The 23,369-nt window shown below is 42.3% G+C and overlaps 1 protein-coding gene across 1 annotated transcript in view; it reads right to left on the bottom strand.

Moving 5' to 3' along the window:
* The window catches only part of tub (TUB bipartite transcription factor), a gene marked incomplete at both ends in the record, with an annotated part of 53,209 nt that extends 31,868 nt beyond the window's left edge, over window positions 1-21,341 (bottom strand). Inside the window, 4 exons of the mRNA XM_080729985.1 lie at window positions 2,203-2,340; window positions 5,616-5,778; window positions 13,777-13,828; window positions 21,304-21,341. Of these exons, the coding sequence (XP_080586111.1) occupies window positions 2,203-2,340; window positions 5,616-5,778; window positions 13,777-13,828; window positions 21,304-21,341 (391 nt within the window). The remainder of the gene's footprint in view (window positions 1-2,202; window positions 2,341-5,615; window positions 5,779-13,776; window positions 13,829-21,303) is intronic.
* Between the last annotated feature and the right edge of the window lie 2,028 nt (window positions 21,342-23,369).

The raw sequence follows: 23,369 nt of genomic DNA, 5'->3' as shown, positions 1-23,369 counted from the left end.
ACGACTACCAGAAACACTGGTGCACAATAGTGCACTGTGAGGGGTGCTCTTTTTGTTTAGGTGATGTTGTTGGCTGACACCAGGCTGTCATGTGGGGCTTGCCAGTGCATGTATGTGGGAGAGAGAGAGAGAGAGAGAGAGAGAGAGAGAGAGAGAGAGAGAGAGAGAGAAAGAGAGAGAGAGAGAGAGAGAGAGAGAGAGAGAGAGAGAGAGAGAGAGAGAGAGAGAGAGAGAGAGAAACGGAGGGTGTGACAGTTCAATCAGTGCTGAGAAGAGTCCATGACCTGATTTAATCTCCTAGTTTTTTGGCTGATGGGACAACGGGGTAAACGCCAATTATATTCTACTTACTTTTTGCTTCTGTGCGATTGCTGCAAGGGTGGAGGAGCGCTACTATTGATTATTTCGTAAGCAATTACTATCATTTACTTCTTGACGAATCGAATGATTGAGAAGCATTTGGTTTCTAAATATTTTTCAGTACAATTTTTTTTTATCATTGACTAAATTGATTGTTTATTTAATTTTTTTGTTAATCATGTCATCATGCTGAAGAGTGGAAACAGCATGACAATCTCTAAATCTGTGTCACTGAATCCAGTGTAAAACCTGATCCATACCAAAATAGCAGATCAACCTATAAGTAAGCAATTTACCCCGAGTGAGAGGACATTATGCTCTCATAATGTCCGCAGTGAGGGTGTTATCGGACGAGGCGCAGCCGAGTCCGATAACACACTCACTCAGGACATTATGAGAGCATAATGTCCGACCCCGAGTGGTAAATAGCTTTTCTACCACTTTTTCCCGTATACATGAAAGAAAACACATAGTTGTAACTTGCAAGGATCTTAAGTTACAATCATTATTGCCTATAAAACTTCCGCGAGACAGCAGATAGTTCCACCAACAACATCTTCTACTCACCAACAGATGGCGCCAACTCCATACTAATCCATGCGTCTAGCTTACAGCTAAGCTAACGTCAGTTAAAAGCACCGTTCCGGCCGTAAATAGAGGCTGTTCGCTTCCAGAAAGGCATAGGTTCAGAGAAAAGGGGCTTTAAAGTTGGCGGATTGCATTGGATCCAAATAAATCGGCGACGATAGTACGCACGTTAGTAAACATAGGACCGCTGCGACCTTCATTTGTTGGTTGGGGGACTACCTCCTGAAGTCCCCGGATGTACACTGAGGCGCATTGATCTCGGACACACAACTTTGCGGCAGTTGTCCTCTCATAACCTCCGGAATTTAGCCAATCAGAATCCAGTATTTGAACACGTGACTCGAAAAAGTGGTAGAATACCCGAGTACTAGTAAGTTAAATGTGCACCAATGGATTGGCAGTGAGCAACTACATTTTACAATGTTATAAGAATATTTAAAAAATAAATTACATGTTTATAATTTAGAGTTTTCCTTTCCTGCATTTATGCGAAATGTTTTGTTTCCATAAGGTAACAACATGGAATGGGGCCCACCCTCTACTAACGTAGTATACTTTAGGTTCCTATCTATCAGTATCAAAATGAAAGTTCTTTTTTTATGTGTTATATTATCAATACAATCTTAAGCCCCTTTTCCACTGACATGGCCCAACACCACACCACTCCACACTGCCAGGTTTCCACTACAAGGACCTGGGTAGAGTGGTGTGAAAGTGGTACTAAACGTGGTACTAAAAAGTATCCAATCTAGAGTAGGTCTGACGAAGGCCAAACAGGGCCAAACACTTCATAATGACTGATCACTCACTGACTTTTCATTTAGACCACCAGGATATAGTTGCAATACATGATAATAGATGTTAAAACCACTATTATAATCTATTATTGTGTATTATAGTTATCATTGTAATACATTGATACTTTATAGTATATTATAATCACAGTTATAATCCATTATAGTGAATTATAATTAGGATAGTTTTAATACAAATTTATATTGTATTATAATCACAGTTAAAAGGGTACATTTGTTTCTTACCGATACGGGTACTTTTGTGTTATGGAAAATGTGGATATTTTTATGTGGTGCAGTGCGGTGTGTAGTGTGGTGTTAAAGCTGCAGTCGAAAAGGGGCTTAGTGTTTAACCAATTATTTGGGGGCGCACTTGCAATATCCTCCCGGCCCACAAGTGGGCCTCTGCCCACAGGTTGAGAACCACTGCCATAAAGGATTTGAGTGGCGGCAGGCTGACCTTTGTGTCTCCCCTTCCTCTCCTTCCTGCCGCTGCCGGTCTGTGGAGTGGAGCTGGCTGATGCCTTGCCCTTTTTGGCTGAGCGAGGCGCCTGTACGTCTGCCACGGCCTTCACCTCCTCCTGTTCAGCTTCTTGCACTACATACACACAGGAAGACAAGAACTTAGACATTATGAGACAGAAAAGCGTGATGTGTGTGTGTACGAACAAAAGCAGCTGCAAGCAGGTTTAAAGGAGTAGTTCACCCAAAAAATAAACGGCAGAAAGATGCTATGTTTCTGGTAGGAGACTCAACAAGTCTCCCACAAGGTGATAAAATTAGAAAGATGCAAATAAAGTTTATCTAGAAGAATAAATAAAGTTTCCCCAGGTCTACAGTGTGTTGCCTTGTTGGGCAACCACACTAATTATTGGCTTAGGAATGTTCATAGTTAACAGCGACCTACGGTCGCAATAAACATAGCTCCCATTAAAAAGGATACGTTTTGGAAAATTGTGGGTACTGTATTAATTTTAAGTATTCATGACGTGTAGTGGGCTACAATAAGCAACAACATCAGTATAGGCTTCTAAATATCAATTTATACTGACAGAACCCCATGAGGAGCTCTGACAGAATCACATTTTGCGGTAAATGTACTGTAAACAGTAAATAGAATTTAAACTTTACTTAAAAGAAATTCAATCAATATTTTCCCCAAATCGTTCAGCCTTACTGTACACAGCAGTGCTCTACCATTTAACAGAAAGTAATGTGATTTTATGGAAGAGGGTTATTGTTTCTCTGCTACCACAATAAGCCGATGAAGCATCTTGCTGAATGCACATCGACTGATGTCAGGCTGCAGTCCAATGAAATATTGTATTAGACGAGCCGATCCCTTCCTGGTTTACTGTCCAGACTGACTTAAAGCAAGAAGGTTAACGATCCGGACAAGAAGGCTGAAGAAATAGTATAGATCATGTATTAATCATGTTAACTTTTTCCCTGCCAGATTATTTATTTATTTATTGGGTCTGGTGCCATCAAAAAGCGGCTTACCTTTGCGACGTTATAGTAGCTAGATAGACATTCTTTTTTTTTTTTAAGTGCCTGGTCTGCACTTTCGCAGACCAGGCAGCAGAGGGCGGCGTCATGCCATTAATGTGAATTTGGCCGGTCTCGCTTGCCATACATTGAGAGCACTCTATGGCCACAGAGCCTCAGGGCCAGAGAAAATCAACACAGAAGAGAATTGGTCTCTGTTGATGTTAACGCATAATGGATTTTTAAGACCATCACTGCGGACGATGTGATTACAGTACACGGCGGCGCGACCCCTCATCAGCTTAAGGACATCAACAAGGTAAACGAACGAACGGCCGTATTGGCGCGGCGCGACCTCGAGAATTGGGGCGAACGGGAACGTCCAAAGCAGTATAAGAGTTAACGTAACTTTCCTGCCTTTCTGAGTTTCTTCTTTATTCTACAGTATTATAAACAGAGTTTCTTCTCTATTCTACAGTATTATAAACAGAGTTTCTTCTCTATTCTACAGTATTATAAACAGAGTTTCTTCTTTATTATACAGTATTATAAACAGAGTTTACAATCAGGCTAAATTAATCTCCTCCACAACACGGCTCATGTGCTATTGTATCTGACAGAGGCATCTTCACAGTACAAGCAGCAACAGGGTCAAGGGCTTTGTTTGCACCAATTCAATTAGCTTCAAATTATTACAGTACAACCTATTTCTCTCATGCACAGTTATTACATTTAGACGGTTCTCTATTACAGAATGAAACTGTATTTGGGGGTCTGTGACATGAAAAGGTTTGAAAACCCCTGCTTTACACACAGCACAGTACATGGAACTCAAAATGTGGCAGTCAGACACCCCCCTACTGCACCCCCAGCAACAGCAGCCCCTGCACTTTAAAGTTCAAGCAACACGATGGCCTCTTCTTTGTCATCATAATTGAATTGTTTAATAGTGGAGAAAATATTTGCGGAGCCTATGTTCAGTGCTGTTTGAAGGAGTTGCCTATTGGCCACGATTCCGAAAATGCCTCCCACTGCCTCGGAAAGGACAGAGCCAAAAAGAAATGCGTCACAGATATATTCTAGCTGGCTTCACCCTGGCTTAACCCTACAGAAATGCATTGAGAATGGCCGTGGGAACTACAAAATGACACACAATTTTATTTATTAACATGACCAAAAACATGTTTGCTATACACTCACTAAGTCTTTTTTAGCCGTCTTTGCAGTATCCATAGGGAAACAGAGCTAGCATTTGTAAATGTGAACCTCGAGTCACCAAGCTTTCTACCACAGAGGAAAGCATTAAGGGATCGCATTTTTAAAGCACTTTTCTAAGTACAGATATAGAAGGTCATGAGCTTGTACGGTGTATGTGCTATTTTTGTACATATGTGCAAATCTTTCAATACTTATACAATATTTAGCGATTTTTAACTCTTTTAAGTCTTAGCTTCTGGTGGTCCCTGGCACCAAATACAGTCCTTACAACATCTGCCAAAATGCACCACTGAGCGGCACAGGAGATTATTCCTGCTTGCGGCTATTAACTGTTTCTTTACGCTTAGTGGGCATTAACTGATTTGATGTGCACTATAGGCTTACAGATAGGCAATTTTCCTTTATGGTTTTAATTTGAGTTCATTTTAATGTCTTTAATTCTATATTTATTGCTTACTGGTATTGCCTTTTCATGTTCATATTTTACTGACGAGAGCAACTGTGGTATCCAATTTCCCCACAAGGATTATATTCCCTTCTGTTTGAGCAGCATTGACCAATACAAACATGTCAACACTGTGACAAATATCAAGACTACACAAAAAAAAACATTCTACACACTCGGGGCACACTCAACAAAGGGGCGTCACAAGGGGGGGGAAAGTGGGACTGAGTTACTAGGGCCCAAGGTGTAGGGGCCTTAATTATTTTATACTTTACGGTAACTATTGAAAAATAGCAGATATACAAGCTCAAAGCGTGGCACTCGGAGCTTGTAGATCTGCTATTTTTGAAAAGTCGTGAAAATCTGTGCAAATCATATGTATTTTTTAAGTGAACATTTGTAACTCAAATTTTGCTTCTGGGAGTTCTCTGGAACGACATATTTTGAGATGGTGGCCAAATACATATCATTTTGGGGGTCCTTCACACGAAAAAGGATTTTTCAAAAACAGCAGATCTACAAGCTCACAGCTCGCAGCGTGGCACCTAGATCTGCTGATTTTCAATAGTTAAAGCACAAAATGATGCGTTTCCCGTCTAAATGGGTTAAACCCCCTCCACTTATGAAGAACATTCATGGGGGGGCCCGCAGTGAATCCTTGTACCCAGGGCCCAGAATTTGGTGCGACACCCCTGCATGAACATGTCACTGGTCATGCTTACCATGGTAGATGGTGCTGCTGTTGCTACTGAGGTAGGATTCCACCAGTGGAGCCTGCTCCTCACTCTGCTTGGTGCGTCGTGCACGAGACCGTGCGTCCACATTAGACTGAACCATCAGAGGCTCTTGTCTCTTCTTCTTCTGCTTCTGCTCCAACAGCGCTCGCTAAACGTAGGGCACAAGCCAACACGTACATAGAGAAACACACACAAACACACAAACACTCTCTCGGTTATTGTGGTTTTCATGCACTGACCAACGCAGAAGCAGAGCATTAACGACTTGAGATTTTTGCAAGTCGACTCGACAAAAAGTTGAGTTGTAGTCGACTTTATCGTTTTACGACGTCATCACATTGACGGGGGAAAAATGACTTACCCCTGGACTTAATAGAATATCCTAAAGCGATCCTTTCTCTCTTAATAAGGCTTTTGTTTTGATGTTAATATTATAGATTCCACTGCAAAGCCGCAACATTGAATAATAATAATCCTGATTCCTGATTTAATGTTGGATCCAACAGGATAAAGTTGGTGCAAAGGATTTTTCTTTTAAACTTTTGGCTTTCCCTGGTGGGAGTCAACTTGTGTAATGAAGTCGACTGAGTCGACTTGTCGACCTTTTGGTTAATGCCCTACGCAGAAGTAAAACGTAATGCACATTCTTTACTTGATGAGACGGAGATGAGGCCTTAAGGTCCTTAAGGTTGACCATCAGTTGATGTGGTTTTGCCAAACTAATCACTGAGTCAGGGAATGTGACTGAAGCAGTGAAATCACCATCTGTTCATTATTTATTGTCAAATTCAAGATGGCGTCCGTCCCAAGGTGATGGGATGGACGCCAAAACGAAATTAAACATAATAAAGGCTGTAGTGGCGGCATCTCTTCTCAGCAGCACTATGATGATTGGAAAAGATACTGTCTTATATTACTATGCACAGGGAGATAGTAAGGGCCTTTATGTCAGATTAGACAAGCCCAAAGCTAATGGCAGTCAAAAGAAATCCTTGGACATGACATGTGTTCTCAGTTGATATTCATCCATGGCTGTGAATGGTTATGACTTTGATCTCAGATTTTCGGTGTTGTTTACAAGCTTCCAGAAGGAGACCGTGTCCTTTGGTCTTCTGCCAAAGCTTTCACTGTCCCAAACCAGAGCACAGAGGCGATTGATAACCTTTAGTGGAAGTGCACAGATTCCCTCACAACAAAGCAATATAACACTTCAAGCAAGAAGGTTTTCTCAGTTTGATCACTTGTAAAGCCTGAACGTCTCTCCCCAACTGAATCTGCTACAAAACTTCACTGTCCAACAGCAAACTACTGTACCAGATCATGGTCTGGAGGCTACAGTATGTATACCATGAACTGGGTGTGGAACCTGCAGGATAATCAATTTGTCTGTATCTTACTGTATAAGGATACAGTAATCCCCCCTCGAGGGAGACGGCTATCCTGACCAACCTATTCAGGTTACTTGTGTCCCCAGCATTAATGTAACACCCTGAGAAAGCAATTACAAAGAAGAGAGAGCTAGCCACTACAGATTGATAGAACATCTGAAGCATCTTGTTGCACACGCCTCCTCAGAAACTCCAGCCGCTTATAGGTTGAATAGTAATTGAGCATGCCTAGAGGTACCAAAATCAACTTTTCACATTTATCTGTCTAGTGTCTACAGTATCTACAGTACACGTGAGTGTGTGTGTGTGTGTGTGTGTGTGTGTGTGTGTGTGTGTGTGTGTGTGTGTGTGTGTGTGTGTGTGTGTGTGTGTGTGTGTGTGTGTGTGTGTGTGTGTGTGTCTATATACACATGGACCGTATGTACCGGTATGCATGTGTTTACAGCGTATACACACAGACATACACGCAGCGCGCACGCACGCAGCGCGCACGCACGCAGCGCGCACGCACGCAGCGCACGCGCACACACACACACACACACACACACACACACACACACACACACACACACACACACACACACACACACACACACACACACACACACAGTATATAATATGCAGATTTGTCTGTGCATGTTGTAGTTCAATCCCAGCTCAGTTTCTGGCACCAAATGTAGAGATCTGAGGAGCGCGTTACGGCCCGGGCCACTTCTGTGGAGTCTATGCACTATGTTTGTGTGTGCAATCTCAATATGTTAAGTATCAGGTGCATGTGGTGCATGTGAAGATTGATTCATGACCATACATGGATGCTTGCCATTATGCTGGGACATATTTTACTTTGAGTTCCTGGCCTGTGAACAATGCCTACTATTGGGTGACACAATAACGATCCCCCATGTCAGAGACTGCTTTACAGAGCCATTATGTAAGTGTGAGAGTTGACTGATTAAGATCATCTAATTCACATAATACTAAACCATCTTCGCAGATGCTGAATTCTGTTTAATGTGCCTCTTCTTGTACGGAAGTTATAGCTGCTAGCTAGGCCTGTCACAATTATCACAAGTTTTCAAATATGTCAGTAATTTCTTTGTATATTTAGGTTATGTGTCATATCTGCTATGTGCAACTTAAAAGCCTACAAGCCAAACAGAAATGTAATTGTCAACGACAAAAACACAATGAAATTGTTAATCGCAATTATTTGAGTGACAAGTAATCGTCATGTAAAATGTCATATCGTGACAGCCCTACTGCTAGCAGCTCTGTATCTAGGCCACAATGAGCAAACTCATTATCCTATTTCCCAAAAGATAATTAGCTTGACGTTTTATTAAGCCTGTCCTTTACCTTGACAGACAAAGAACTAAGACAGAGCTCAGAGCGTGGCTTTCACATTACAGAAAGGACTGGTGGCAACAGCCGGTACTACAACTTCTCAATGCCTGAAAATCAGCCTTGTGTGATACAGTACAGTTTTAGGCAGGGGTGTCACACCACATTCTGGGCCCTGGGTACAAGGATTCACTGCGGGCCCTCCATGAATGTTCTTCATAGGGGGAGGGGGTTTAACCCATTTAGACTGGGAACGCATTATTACGCATTATTTTGATCTTTAACTATTGAAAAACAGCAGATATACAAGCTCACAGTGCGGCACCGAGTGCCGCACGAGCTTGTTTATCTTGTTTATCTGCTAAAAACCTATGTTTTTTTCTATGTCAGTGGTGCTCAAACTTGTTCATGTGAAGGACCCCCAAAATTATATGTATTTGGACACGGACCCCCATCTCAAAATATTTAGTTCCAGGGAGGGACCCCCCAGAAGCAAAATTCGAGGTACAAATGTTTGCTTAAAAAATACATATATTCAAAGATTTGCGCACATTTTCACAACTTAAAAAACAAATAGCAGATCTACAAGCTCGCAGCGCGGCACTCGGTGCCACGCTGTGAGCTTGTATATCTGCTATTATTCAATAGCTAAAGTATAAAATAATTAAGGCCCCCTCCACCTTGGGCCCTAGTAACTCAGTCCCACCTTTCCACCCCTTGTGACGCCCCTGGTTTTAGGGTTTGCTAAAATCACTACCAATGGTAAAAGCTGGATATACTTAGCACTATCACCGGACCACCTGTGATTGAAACACAACAACACAAATCTCCCAATATAGAATTCTGCTCATGAAAAATGTAATTCCTGCCAGCAGAGAATTCTACTAAGTGCAGTGCATTAATCCCTCCGCATTGCCAGCAAACTCATATCTAAGCCAAAACGTGGGCACAACAGACCTTCACTCAGCTCAATTAGAACAGGCCGCCTGGGTGTTTATTCCAAGAAATAAGGCAAAGACAGCTGGATAAGCATTTGATCTACAGTAGGTCTAATTACAAATCATGATGATATAAATATTCAATTGATTACCATTATTCAGTGTTACTAATATAGCGTTATCCTACTAATAAAGGAGCAAACTCACGCTCTAACGCTCTAACACTCACGCTCTAACGCTCTAACGCTCACGCTTATCTACGTTTATCTATTCACTCGCTTCAGCAACTGATCCCAAAGTTCACATGGTATTGGCCATTAGCATTATATCAACACTGACGGAGCCCGAATTTCATTTCTCCCAAATTAAAGCAGTTTAAATTAGCGTTTTCTTAACCACTTCTGTTGAATTCTGCTGTCTGTTGCCAGGGTTACGGTCCGTTCCTCCAGGCCATGGGATCTGTAGCCCCACACACACACCCCTTTCTCTCACAGTTAGGAATGTTTCTCTCTCTCTCTCTCTCTCTCTCTCTCTCTCTCTCTCTCTCTCTCTCTCTCTCTCACACACACACACTTTCACCGGGTGCGTTTGACATATTTTGGAGCACATATCTTCGAACGGGTAAGGTCTAGTGTTCATAATTGAATAAACCAGTAAGACTCCCTAATTGGGAGATAAGCGACCGTCAGGTCGCATAATGTTGTCTGCCAAAAGTAACCTCATGGTGGCGCTATGGGGCATGTGAGAAATCAGGGGCGGAGGTTGTGGTTTGCCAGCCAAGGAGTGTGTGTGCAAAGTTTGGCATGGATAGGGCCAACAGTGCCGGAGATAAGAGTGTGCCACCTCATGGTGGCACTAGAAGAGGCCCATGTGCAGGTAGATGTGAAGATTTTAAATGGCATGTATGTGTTGAGGGAATTTGCGTGGCTAATTGCAAAGAAAAGGCATGTGGTGTTCATGATTTGCGGAAAACGGAGCAATCCAGCAAACTTTATAAGGCAATGGTAGCCTATCAGGAGGGAATATGGGAAATGGGACAGATCCATGTTGATGACATGACTCTAGACATACTGTGTACCGCTTTGCGTGATTTTAGGTCAAAATCTGTAGGAGCAGTGTCCATAAATGTGTTTTGCAAGAATCGGCCTCAGGTGGCGCTAGAAGAGGGCCATGTGAGAAATTGGGGGTGGAGGTTTGGCAGTCAAGGAGTGTGTGTGTGCAAAGTTTGGCATGGATAGGGGCAACGGTGGCAGAGATATGAGTAGGGCAAAAGTGTGAGGTGTGACGGACAGACTGACTGACGGGCTGATAGACGGACGGAAGGACAGACGCTTTTGATACATTGTGTAACTCATGTCAATAAGTGAATGAGCAGGGAACCTTTAAAAGGAGGAAACTGTTTCTGCTCGGGATGTTTCAGAGAAACATGGAAATCATGTTAAATGGAAGCTGTGTGTATGAGAGAGACATGAGAATTGAGTGCATGAATGCCATTGAGAATTGTCTCTACAGAGACAAAGTTAAGAAGCCTTCTATTCCCCTATAAGGGACTGTTTAATATTTATGAGAGGGTGCCACAGGAGAAAAACAAGGGAGGGTCAAGCTTTTTACATTTTAGTCAAAGGGAGGGTCATACACATTTTAATCAATCAATTACAAATACTAGAGCGGTGCCCGTTGAGCACAGGCCTACTCTGGAACGATGCAAATGGGAAATGAATGCCGCACCCAGTTATCCCCCCGGCTCCATCGGGCGCGTCGAGCGTCGTGTCAACGCTGGGAACACTCCCGTTTTAATTAATGAAGGGTGCTCCACTGCCGACGTCAACGTCAGCATCGGACGCTCAAATTCGCCCCGGTTCATTTTTTTACGCCGGCCAACGCCGGCACGACGCCGTCATTTTGGTGGAGCCCTAGCATTAGCAATACCCGTTGTAACCATCTGTCTGTGTCCCTTTCACACCCATATATGGAGATTGCTGTATCTGTCTGCCTGTGTCCATTTTATGGAGTTCTGTGTCAGGCATGCCAAAATAAGGAGTCTTGGCAGTCTATGGCGTCCTATATGGGGATTTACACGTTTATCTAGTCATCTCCAAATTTGGGCACTGTTTCAGTCCGATCCTAAACGCACCTAAACCACAGTAAGAAAGAGAGGCTTGGACTTCTATTAGGCAGAAAAAATAAAACCAGCGTTGACAAATCATAATAACACAAGTTTGACATTGTATAATAACCGTAAGTGCCCACTACAGTGACAGCTGAAACAACCTGCTTTGTCCAGTCGCAATGTTAACTTTATCCTGTGGGATGTATCCAACGTATCAAATCATATAATGTATCAAACATTACTGGCCGGGGAGGTTCAAGAAAAAACATATTTATGGTCCTGGGAGGGTCACACCTTTTCATTTACAGTAAGAGCACTTTAAAATCCTCCATCCTCATTCTACTGTAAATATGGAATGTTCCCTAAGTGTTTATTGTTTTGAATTACTGCTGGTGTGTCCTCCTAGGACAATGCACTCTAGGCAGCACTTCCTCCTGTCTCTTGCCTTTAAACTGCTCCGAAAACGATCAATCAAATTGGAAATTATTCATAAATAGTAAGCCTGCATGTATTAATTCTCCATCTTGGTTTTCTTTTGTGCATTCATCAGTGATAAGATAAGAAATCATAATAATAGATGTCAAGCCGTGCCTCGTGAAAGAAGCTAGAAGAACGAACTCCTGTTCTCTTTGCTTGCAATTAAAATATATTTATTGGGAAGAGACACCTTCTGTTCCCAATAAATATTGTTTTAATTGCAAGTGAAGGGGACAGTGTTCAGTTGCAGTTAACATATATTTTTATTGGGAACAGAAACTTTCTGTTCTCAATAAATATATTTTATTTTTTTGTCCTGAAGTGATCAGGACAGTTCATCACTACACGCTGTTCCTATGTTGATCCTGACATCCACATTTTTAATCAAACTGAAGAAGGAAAGTGGATATGGGATGAATTAGGAAATGGGATACACTTTAGAAATCCTCAGTAATTATTCTCTCATTTATAGTGTTTAATTGGTACAGTGTGAATAATAATTATTTATTTATTTCAAATCTGAGTTTGTTTCCTGCATCATAGACTGAAACTTACCGTAGACTATCTTTTGTTTTTTTTAAAAAGTAAAAAAAAATATATATATATTTAAATATTTCTCTTTTTCAAAAATAGCTTAAAAAGCAGAACTACAGTACAAGCTTGATCTTGTCACATTACAACGCATTGCAAGCTTGTGATCTGTTTCACATTTTATGCTGTAGGATGGCTTAAAAGTGGTTAAATCTCTTTTATTTGGTAATCGTTCCCCATTCTATAAATTGCAGGTAATGTGATGAGCTGGAGAACATTTCATTGAACACATGGTGATGGTACATTATGAATATAATGAGTAACATGATACACTGCCAAATCCTGAGTCATGTTCATTAGGGCGATGGGGTGAAAACCCATCTGTTGATGATTTCTTTGCAGATACTGTACATAGAGTACTGTACCCTACTGTACTGTATACAGTACAATATTTACTGTACTGTAAAAGCAGTGGTTTTCAAAGGCCCAATATAGATATGGATTTTGCACATTTGTTCAAGGCTGTTTAAGTCATTGAAGCTTCTTTATCGTTAAGCACAAGACAGAGGATTTGGGTTCAATGGGTTCAAGCAATCATCTACTAACAGCAGGGTTCCCCAATAGGTGGCCCGCGGGCCATTTGCGGCCCGCGGGGGGCTACTGTCTGGCCCACACCAACCCCAGTAATAATGGTGGTATAAGAGCAGCAACAACACTAGTATATCATCGTTGTCGGGTGGAAATCTTGTACAGTATCTCCAAATTTGTACGTTCTTTCGCAAATCATACAACAGCCGATCTACAAGCACACAACGCCTCGCACCACAAGGCGTTGTGTGCTTGTAGATCGGCTGTTTTCACAAGTTAAAATAATTTTTAAAATGATAAATGCAAAACGAACTGTTTTGGACATACAATGTTGTGGCCCTCGGCTTGGTACGCTAGACATAATTCGCCCCTTGGGGAAAACTAAATGGGGAACCCTGATCTACAGTATTAAAATTAGAATATCAACTATACACTGCACAACATAAGGTTGTGGATTGGTTAGGTGTGTGTGTGTGTGTGTGTGTGCGCGCGTGTGCGTGTGTGCTCACGTGCTTCTGTGAGTGTGCGTGCTCACGTGCTTGCATATGTGCATCCGTGCATGTATCCATTTCTGCGTGACGTGTGTGTATATATAATTTATTTGTTATCGTGTGTATGCTGCTTGGCTTGGGCACGGCAGCAGCACTCTCACTCTCTCGTCTTTAAAATAAGCATCTCTCTCGTTTACAACAGTGCTTGTACCGATCCAATCAGATATGCTGGCTGGCTGCTGAAATGAGCGATAGAGTGTTGACAGAGACAGAGACACCCACCTGTCTGTCCAGTTTCTGCTGCCGGAGGTTACTGCCTTCATCGTCTAAAGTGCTACACAGAGAAGGAAACAAAACAAAGAAGCATGTTAAATAACCACTTTTAAGCCCTATCTAACCCTAACCCTATTAAGGGCATATCTGGGAATGCCCTCATGCCCATATGCCAATCTCAACAGGCACTGTTGAGATTGGGTAACTGGTCCGATATACATCACCAATACCCTTCCCTATTGCTGGTGTGGTTAATGAAGAATCATGTCGACACAAACAAGATCCATTAGCAGACTGAGTTGATGGCAAATAGTCTTGGCTCCAATTCCAACGATTGGACTTGCAATTAATCATTTTAGCAGGATCCACCACCTCCATACCTAGCTTCAGTCTGCATGCACTGTGCAACCAGGTTATAATGACAATTTATGATGATCACTTGTTTAGAAGAGATGCCATGCTTGTGTTGTTTATAACATATTCCTTCATCACTATTATTTTTTATTAGGGGGAAACGGCAAATGCTTACTTTCGTACGACTTGATGAACGTACTAAGCTTTGCTCACTGATTGTTCAATGTCAGAGGAAAGCTTTTCATATGGAAGGCTTTGGTATGAGCAGTCTGCTTCATTTCAATTATTGACCTAACAGGTTATTCTGTTTGTTTTTAAGACAAAAGACTGCTCCCTAGGGATGCATTGCTCCACTTTATCAGGTGTCACAATGTTATGCCTCTTTTTTGAGTACCCGTATTTTCCGGACTATAAGGCGCACTTAAAAGCCTTTAATTTTCTCAAAAAACTACAGTGCGCCTTATAGTCCAGTGCGCCTTATATATGGATCATTCATTGACATTGACATTCCCTTTAGCACAGCTCCATCTGTTTGATGCATAACGCAACGGTAGCGTCTATTATGTGCGCCTTATAGTCAGGTGCGCCTTATATATGAAAACAGTTAGTGCCTAGACCATTCATTGACAGTGCGCCTTATAGTCAGGTGCGCCTTATAGTCCAGAAAATACTGTAATACTTTGGTGCCATTATGAAATTATTTTGAAATGTCTGTTTAAGTGGTACTGTAATAATAATAAAGTGTTTCCTAATTTCAGGTCAGTAGTAAAAGTAAAAAGTAAAAGTACTTTTCAGCCATAATAATGATAATATGTAGAACTACCATTGTCCTTTCTTTACACTGTTATAGCATTTAGCAGAGAAACATTATAGTGTAAGAACAAAGAGATAAAATCTTTGAACATAATCATGTCACAGAAAACTGGACTGCTCTAATCAAGTTATGGAAATGTGGGAGAAATCAAATTCTCCCCTTGTCTTATACTAATACCCTTTTTATTTCATAATCTATCCTGAAAAATAATAATAATGATTTTGGCATACAATGGAACACAATTAGGAGGCCTTGTGCTCAGCTCATTTAAAACAATTGACAGAGAGATGCAGACGAAAGCTGAAAGAACATTATGAGAGTTGGAATATTGCATCAATTTATCATGTCACTTTTTCATCGACAATGGCAAAGATTCTTCAATTTATCATCCACGGATTGGCATCACTTAAGATTATCTCCCAGTTAAAAGGCAGAGAGAGGTTTGCTCCAGATGAGTTGGATGTAATAAAGCATCCACACAGTAAGAGAAGGTTAATGAATGGTTTCAGATTCATTAGGCTGCTGTGGAGAGATTGACATGCATGGTAATGTTCCTTTCATACCTCTTGGAACCTGTGGACAGCAACACAGTACATTTACTTGAGTGCTGTACCTACATAATTCTTTTTTCATCTGTACTTTAGCCCAGGGGTCTTCAACGTTTTCAGGCCAAGGACCCCTTAGCTGCGAGACAGATGAAGCAAGGACCCCCTCTACATGTTGTATAAAACTGTGTTGCTGATTTTCACAGATTTCATAGGTAGATTGAGATTCAGTCAATGTTGGATTTGTGTTAATGTGTTTTTTAAGACATTTACTTAAATTGTTGATACTTTGTAAATTGTAAACACTCTGTACTTGGTCTGCTCTTTTTTCTTTTTAACTCTACACCCAACCTATTTGCCGAAAATAGACGATCTTCAAGCTCTTGTAGATCTGCTATTTTAGGCCAAAGGTCTCCTCAGAATAGGGAATGCAAGGGTTCAAGTTGTTAATCTAAAAGAATGATCTTATCACACAAAGATTTGGCAGCCAGCCTGTAGTAACTCTACAGAGGTGAAAATAGCAGATGTAAAGCTCACAACATGCCGCGTCATGGCACATTGTCAGCTATTCGAGATTTGCTTTTTTCACTATCATTGATATTTGTTGATCATTTCTGGATATAATCTTTGACATTTGGGGGGAAAGGTTATGATTTTCAATACCGCAAAGCATTGATATTAAGAAGAAAAAAGTACCTTGTAATTTGTACTTTTGAATAGTTAAGTATTTATACAGTACATACTACTGCTCACCAGGACTGCAACTCAAGTATAAATTTGACTGAGCAACCTAGGCAGAGTTCACTCCGAAGTATCCTTGAGCGAGACACTGAACCCCTAATTGCTCCCGATGAGCAGGTTGGTGCCTTGCATGGTTTCCTCCACCTTCGGTGTGTGATGTTGTGTGTGAAAGGCCCTTGCGTGAATCTTTGTAAAGCGCCTTGAATAAAGGTGCTGTACATTAAACCAACTGGGGTTGAGTACTTTGTCCGCCACTGATGAAAAGAGATTGACATGCATGGCACGTCGTGACGTCAATCCTTTCACACCTCTTGGAACTGTGTCACAGGTGATGTGACTCAGATTTGCAGTTATTATGGAAGATCGGTGAATGGCTTCTCTAATCTATTTACACTAAGTATCTATCCTTAGATGCCTCCACCTTGGAATCTCTGCAGAGCCTATTTTAGAATAGTTTGACATACTGTAACTGATTAATAGGCATAATAAAAAACACATTTTACCTCCCACTCTTAGTCAAAAGCGCACAGCAAAACAAAGCACTCGACATCCTCAATCAGTGTAATCAAGGGTGAGAATAAGCATCAGACTGGAATGTAGTGACACAGAACTGTTGCCTTGGAGGTCAACCACCTCATTATTGTCAAGAGACTCATTTTAGGACCAGGCGATATGCCCAACATATCATATCACAATATTTTTCTGACTATTGATGGTATAACAGCTAAATGTACAATATGATATGATTTTTTTTTTGTCTTTATCTTGTAATACAATTGCCACGGTCCTATTTAATTCAAAGTGATCTGTTTTATTTTACTTTTTAATAATGCTGCAAGGAATCATTATTTGATTAACTTAAAAAATACAGTATATTGTTTGGTGATAGTAAAAATCCATATTTGCATGAATCCATGACTGTATATCTTCATATTCGGTACGGTACAACTCCCAGTAGGAATTCCCGTTATTGAAATACAGTATTGGCCGATATCGGGTTACCGATTAATTGCGTGGCGATCAAAACGACCGATACTGATAAGAGGGTTTACCTTACACTTGTTATTATACTGTAAATGTGATTCTGGGTGGGAAAAAACACAGCATTCTTATGAACTGATTTATTAAGCCTCCTCATACCGTAGGCCTATTCGTATTTTTTAGTTTTGTGCTTTTCACCCCTTTTTCTCTCCAATTATTCCCAATTAATTCCTCCCGCCACACACTTTTGTGGTCACTGCTGTTGTATCCTATTGACTCACCTGACGGTGAGGAGCCCCCACCGGGAGGACGTAAAGCCTTCCACTCTTCCGGCCCAACACTCCCTGCTGACAGAAGCCCGCCACAGCCCGTAGGAAACATGCAGACACACCCTCCCGAACACGGGCCAATTGTGTTCGTATATGCACTTGATGGTGCACTGGTCTACCTGGCTGTGCCCGCTCACTTGGAATGCACTCTGGCCACAATATGCACTGTGGGCTGCATAACTGAAGTGGCGGAAGTGCTGCGGTTAAGGAAAGTTACGTCACGCAACCCCAGTGAAACAAACCTAAATAGATAGTAGCTCTTAACTCGCTCTTAACATGATGACTGCCAGGGGCCACAAGAGGCCGCTTAAGTGCCAGACATTTCTCCATAGGCCTTCGCTATAACATCCGGGTACCCAGGCAGAAGTGCATTGGGATTTCACTGTGAACAGTGTTATGAACGTGAACCGGGTGAAGAGAGCTAACAGTTAGCTACCGGCTTTTTTTTTTTTGAAGCCCGATTTGAGGCTATTTAGCCGCAAAAAAAACCTTTTCGCTGCCATAGGAACACAGTTCAGAGAAAACGGTCTCTAAAGATGTGAGAATGTATTGGATTAGGCGGCGCGATTCGGCGGCGTTACCCGATTACGGGCCGGTGGAAAGAGCTCGCGGTTTTCAGCCTGGATCAAAATTTATATTAGACGGGGGCTTCGTCGAGGCCTCCGATTATTTAATTCATTTTATTAAAGAAACCGGAATTGTTCGGTTTTGGTACCTCGGATACGTCGCGCAAAAATAGTTTTTTTTGGGGGGGGCTCTAAACTTTATTCTAAACCATTTTCAATGGAATAAATCGTCGCTACACGTAGAATGGCTTGTTGGAAAGCGATGGACGAGCCAGGACCACCCACGTCTCTACAAGCAGCTCAGGGTAAGTAAAATAGCAAAAAAAATATTGGATTGGATTGAAAAAAAGAACCGAAATTGTTCGGTTTTAGCACTAAAAGAGTTAACACTTTGACAGCCGTATGGAGATGCCCATATTAAAACCGTAATATACCGGACATCTGACCAAGGAGTCTCAGCCAGACCGTAATTTACCGTACTGGGTCATTAAAAACGAAATAAATGATTTTTATCCGAAAATCGTCGATCGTCTAACCTTCCCTATAGTCACCGCTCGTCCATTGATAGCGCATGGCTCCTCTGACATGAACCGGAAGCGACGTTGAGTCCTTTCCCTGCTAAAGCTTCCCAGCTCCCATCCATTTTCTGTTTAGACGTTAGCATTAGCATAGCTGGAGTGCTAGGGGCTAAGCTAGCGAAAATGTTCACATCGACTGTACAGTAATACTTGGATTATATGCGCCCACATTTACGTGAACGGATCGCGCACGCGAAACGCACAGGGAGAAGATGCCTCGGCTAAAACCGCCACGCTATGCCAATGCAGATTGAGCCATTTCGCTGGTGACTGTGGTGAGATTTCAACGGGGGACCGTGATGGGGATGGGGGGATGGAGATTACATGATATTGCGCTGGTCTTGTAAAATGAATGCTGTTCAGATCATAATATAATAATAGAAATTTCAAGGCTAATCTACCAACAAGCCATTCTATTTCGGCTGCCGAAGTGTTTTAATAGGTGTAACTCTGTCAGTTTGTTGTAATCAAAATTCTTTAAAGTTATTTGTCACGACAAATAACAAAAAAGAATTTTGGTTGTGAACTGCTCCTTTAAGATGTGTTTGCATAAAATATGAAGTTGTGCATATCAAATGTGTTTGTAAGAGAGAGAGAGCGAGAGAGAGAGAGCGAGAGAGAGAGAGAGAGAGAGAGAGAGAGAGAGAGAGAGAGGGATCATTGGGTTGATACACCAGCATGTGTTGTTTTGTGTGCATCAGTGCTATACTGTAGGTCTCTCTTCAGTGACATTTTCCCAGGTACTCTCTTCTACTGTGTGCAGGTGTATGTAATGGATCATCAGGGAGAATGGATGCACCATGTGTAACTAACTGCAGTGTTTACAGGGCTGTGACCTCAGTCATTATGATAGACTGGTCTGGCTCAATAAGGTTGGGGGACTGAGAAACAGGGGTGGGGGTGTTTAATGAGATGGGCTACCGCTACACAGTGCAGCTGTGTCTCTAACTCACAGCCTTGCACAGAGGGCCATACATTTTTCATTACAGCTTCCATGGGACGGGAAGAGCTGCTTAATGCTCTAGGAGACTATCCTTGCTGTGGGTCTAGAATGAAAAATGAGAAAGAAAAAAAATCCCAAAGAAGCAGGTTCAAAAAGTGTAGCATGATCAGGTCATAAATTATGCTGCTGCTTGCTGCTTAGCTTACTCCCACGCGGAGAAATTAAAAACATGAATATGCACTACAGACAAGTAAAGAAAGATCAAGGGCATGGATATGAAAAAGTACTGATACAGTAAAAATGTATCGGTACACGAAAACAAGATCCTGAGATAAATACATGAGGTGATGTCAGCATTACATGGTCCTATAAAGCAATTCCATTCAGTGAGAGATCCATCCTTAGGGGTGTCGCACCAAATTCTGGGCCCTGAGTACAAGGATTCACTGCGGGCCCCCCATGAATGTTCTTTATAGGGGGAGGGGGTTTAACCCATTTAGACTGGGAACGCATTATTTTGTGCTTTAACTATTGAAAAATAGAAGATATACAAGCTCACAGTGTGGCACCGAGTGCAGCGCTGCGAGCTTGTAGACTTGCTATTTTTGTGTCAGTGGTGCTCAAACCTTTTCATGTGAAGGACCCCCAAAATGATATGTATTTGGCCACGGACCCCCATCTCAAAATATTTAGTTCCATGGACCACCCAGCAGGTGGAAAATTTGAGTTACAAATGTTCATTTAAATAATATTCAAAGATTTGCACACATTCCTCTTTTCAAAAATAGCAGATCTACAAGCTTGCAGCGCACTACTCGGTGCCGTGCTGTGAGCTTTTCAATAACTAAAGTATAAAATAATTAAGGGTCCTCCACCTTGGGCCCTAGTAACTCAGTCCCACTTTTCTCCCCATTGTAAAAACAATTTTGTTCACTTATAGCAATTAGCAACCAAGAGCTTGTGGAGTCAATGAGGTTTCAGTCAGAGGAAACGGCTCAGCAACAGACTAATTGCCAATAAGAGATAAATGTTATATATTCACACGTGTATGTGCACAAATGCACATGCATAAACACATGCACACACTCACGGACAGACAGGTGCACACACAAACTTCCCAATGTGAATATGGACTGCTCAGTTAAATTATATGCAAACAACAGTATCTAACTGTGAAGTTGAGGAGCGTTTGCTCTATTTTAGCATATCTCATTTGTTGCACTGTTTCTCTAAAAAAATTAAAATAATACATAATGAGCTATGTACAGTGTTCCTATACCTTGGGAATAGCAATGGCAACAAGATAGTAAGAAATCCTTCTAATTGAATCAAAACAAACAGGCTGACATAATGAGCTACTAATCATAAATACAGTACCTGTCGATCTATTGCATAGTGTATGTAGGCCCCACTAACTATATATATTATACTGTATATTATATAAAACACCTATTATAAATACATATATATGTGTATATATCCACACACACACACACACACACACACACACACACACACACACACACACACACACACACACACACACACACACACACACACACACACACACACACACACACACACACACACACACACACACACACACACACACACAGAGAGAAAGAGAGAGAGAGAGAGAACCATAAAACACAGTCTTGTCCCTTCTCTTGAAAGAGCTACAGTACCTGTAAGGGATCCAATCGGAGGAGTGCTTGGAGCTCATAATGTATCTATCGCCCTGACTGACAGCTGGTCCCTTCCCAGAGTGAGGCCAACGGCCTGCGACGGTGACAGCACGAGAGTGTCCGTGGGGTCTGGTGACAGTGATCACAGCAACAGAGCCCACATCGCCTGTTCATCCTCTGCACACAGCCCCTCGTATTCCCCAGCTTCTCTCTCTGTGTACCTTTCCGATGCCCGCTGATGATGCTGAGCGGCACGTCTCAAGGCAGATCTCAGTCTGGAGGAGATAACCGATGGTCCAGATGCAGAAGCCACGCTCTCCAGCCATGCACAGCAGCGAGCTCACAGAATAAACCCCCGTGTGTGTCTGTGTCCTCTCGCCCGTGTGCGCGGCCCCATCAATTCCTCTCTCCTCACGCCTGCCTCTTTCTCGGCACCTCTTCTGCGTTATCTTCCCCCGCTCTTTCTCTCTTGCCCTCCCTCCCTCTCTCTCTCTCTCGTTTGCTCCCTAGTCTCTATCTCTCTCTCTCTCTGCACGCTCTGCCACTCCGTGTGTCTCTTTAAATCAGGGACGTGCAGAGAATGTTAGAGAGGCAGGGGCTGACATTTCTAAAAGGGCCTTTTCATGAAAATATCGAAAATAGCCGACCTCCAAGCTCACAACGTTGTGATCTTGGAGGTCAGCTATTTTCGATACTTGATTTCTACACAGAGAGGGAAATTCTTTCAACATAAGATGCTGCATTCAAGTTCGGGAGAATTTGGACAAGGCAATTCTCTTGAATGCTGCCTTCGGGTATGGCATTCACCATACTGTAGTAAAAACTGCATTCATGGTCTTGAGAGGGCACTTTTTACAGATGGATAAAAGGGCAGGGGCTCAAGCCCCCTTTGATGGCTACGTGTGCACGTGCCTGCTTTAAATCCCCCCTCCCGTCCCCTTCCTTCTACATCTAAATTTCCCTCTCTTCCTCCTCGCCCAGTCTCACTCTCTCCATCTCTCATCATCACACAGTGAAGACCACAGGCTTCAAGAGGAGGAAACAGGTAATGGAGAATCCCCTTTGTCTTGCTTCTTTCATGTTTCAGCTACGTTGCTAATCTACGGTGCAAACGCTTTAAACATCCCCCCATCTCTCTCTCTCTCCCCCCTACCCCACCTCCCTCTCTCTCTCTTCCCTCTCCCTCTCAGTCCTCCTCACACTCAGATGCATGTAAAGCAGGGAATCGGATGTGTTTTCTCAACCACAATTTATGTATTCCTTCAAAGCAATCGCCCATCAGCATATGAGCCTTTCATTAAAACACGCAGACCACACAGACAAAGGCACACTGTGACAGTGCCACGGCTCTCTGAGCCCCCCCTCTCTCACACGCATCTGCTTCCGCCCTCTTCCAAACCCAACTGCCCCCAGCCCACCCCCACCCCCACCCCACGCTACCGCCACATAAGCACACACACCTCTCTGTGTGTTCCCAGGGTTATTTAAGAGTCCATCTACCGACGGTTAAACCCACACTGAATACGTTATTGATCTGAGCCACTTGAACCCTATAGTTTCCCTATTCTGGGCCTAAACATTCGGCAAAAAAAATCTACAATCTCGTATCGCGTCGAGTTTAGAGCCCTTGGAAAATTGGTCAAAGTCTAGGGTTTACGTGGTTAAAGCCACTGTGTGAAGCATGGATTAGATGTCCACTTCAGATTGTGTAGCAGCGTGATTCACATGGGGTTATCAGATCATGACTATATGGAATAGTAGAAAATAGTACAATAATGGTGAAATATGGTCATGAGGGAGATGAGATCTGTTTCCAGCAGGTCTACGTGGCCCTCACACCTCGATGTCTCATTATGTTATAGACCACATGAGACTCACACAATATGTCCATATATGGGCATTGGGCATTCCAAGCTATGGGCTTAATATTGATGACAACAGGGATCTCCAATTCTCCATATGGGCATACAGGTACAAGGGACAAGGACTGAATGTGATGTCACGATGTGATGTCACAACAATGTGATGTCATGGGTCAGCAATAGACATTTATGGAGATCAGGAAT

The sequence above is a fragment of the Nannobrachium achirus genome (assembly GCF_963921795.1).
Source record: "Nannobrachium achirus genome assembly, chromosome: 7".
Lineage (NCBI taxonomy): Eukaryota > Metazoa > Chordata > Actinopteri > Myctophiformes > Myctophidae > Nannobrachium > Nannobrachium achirus.
Note: the sequence above shows the minus strand (reverse complement) of the source record. Positions and strands in the feature narration are given on the sequence as shown.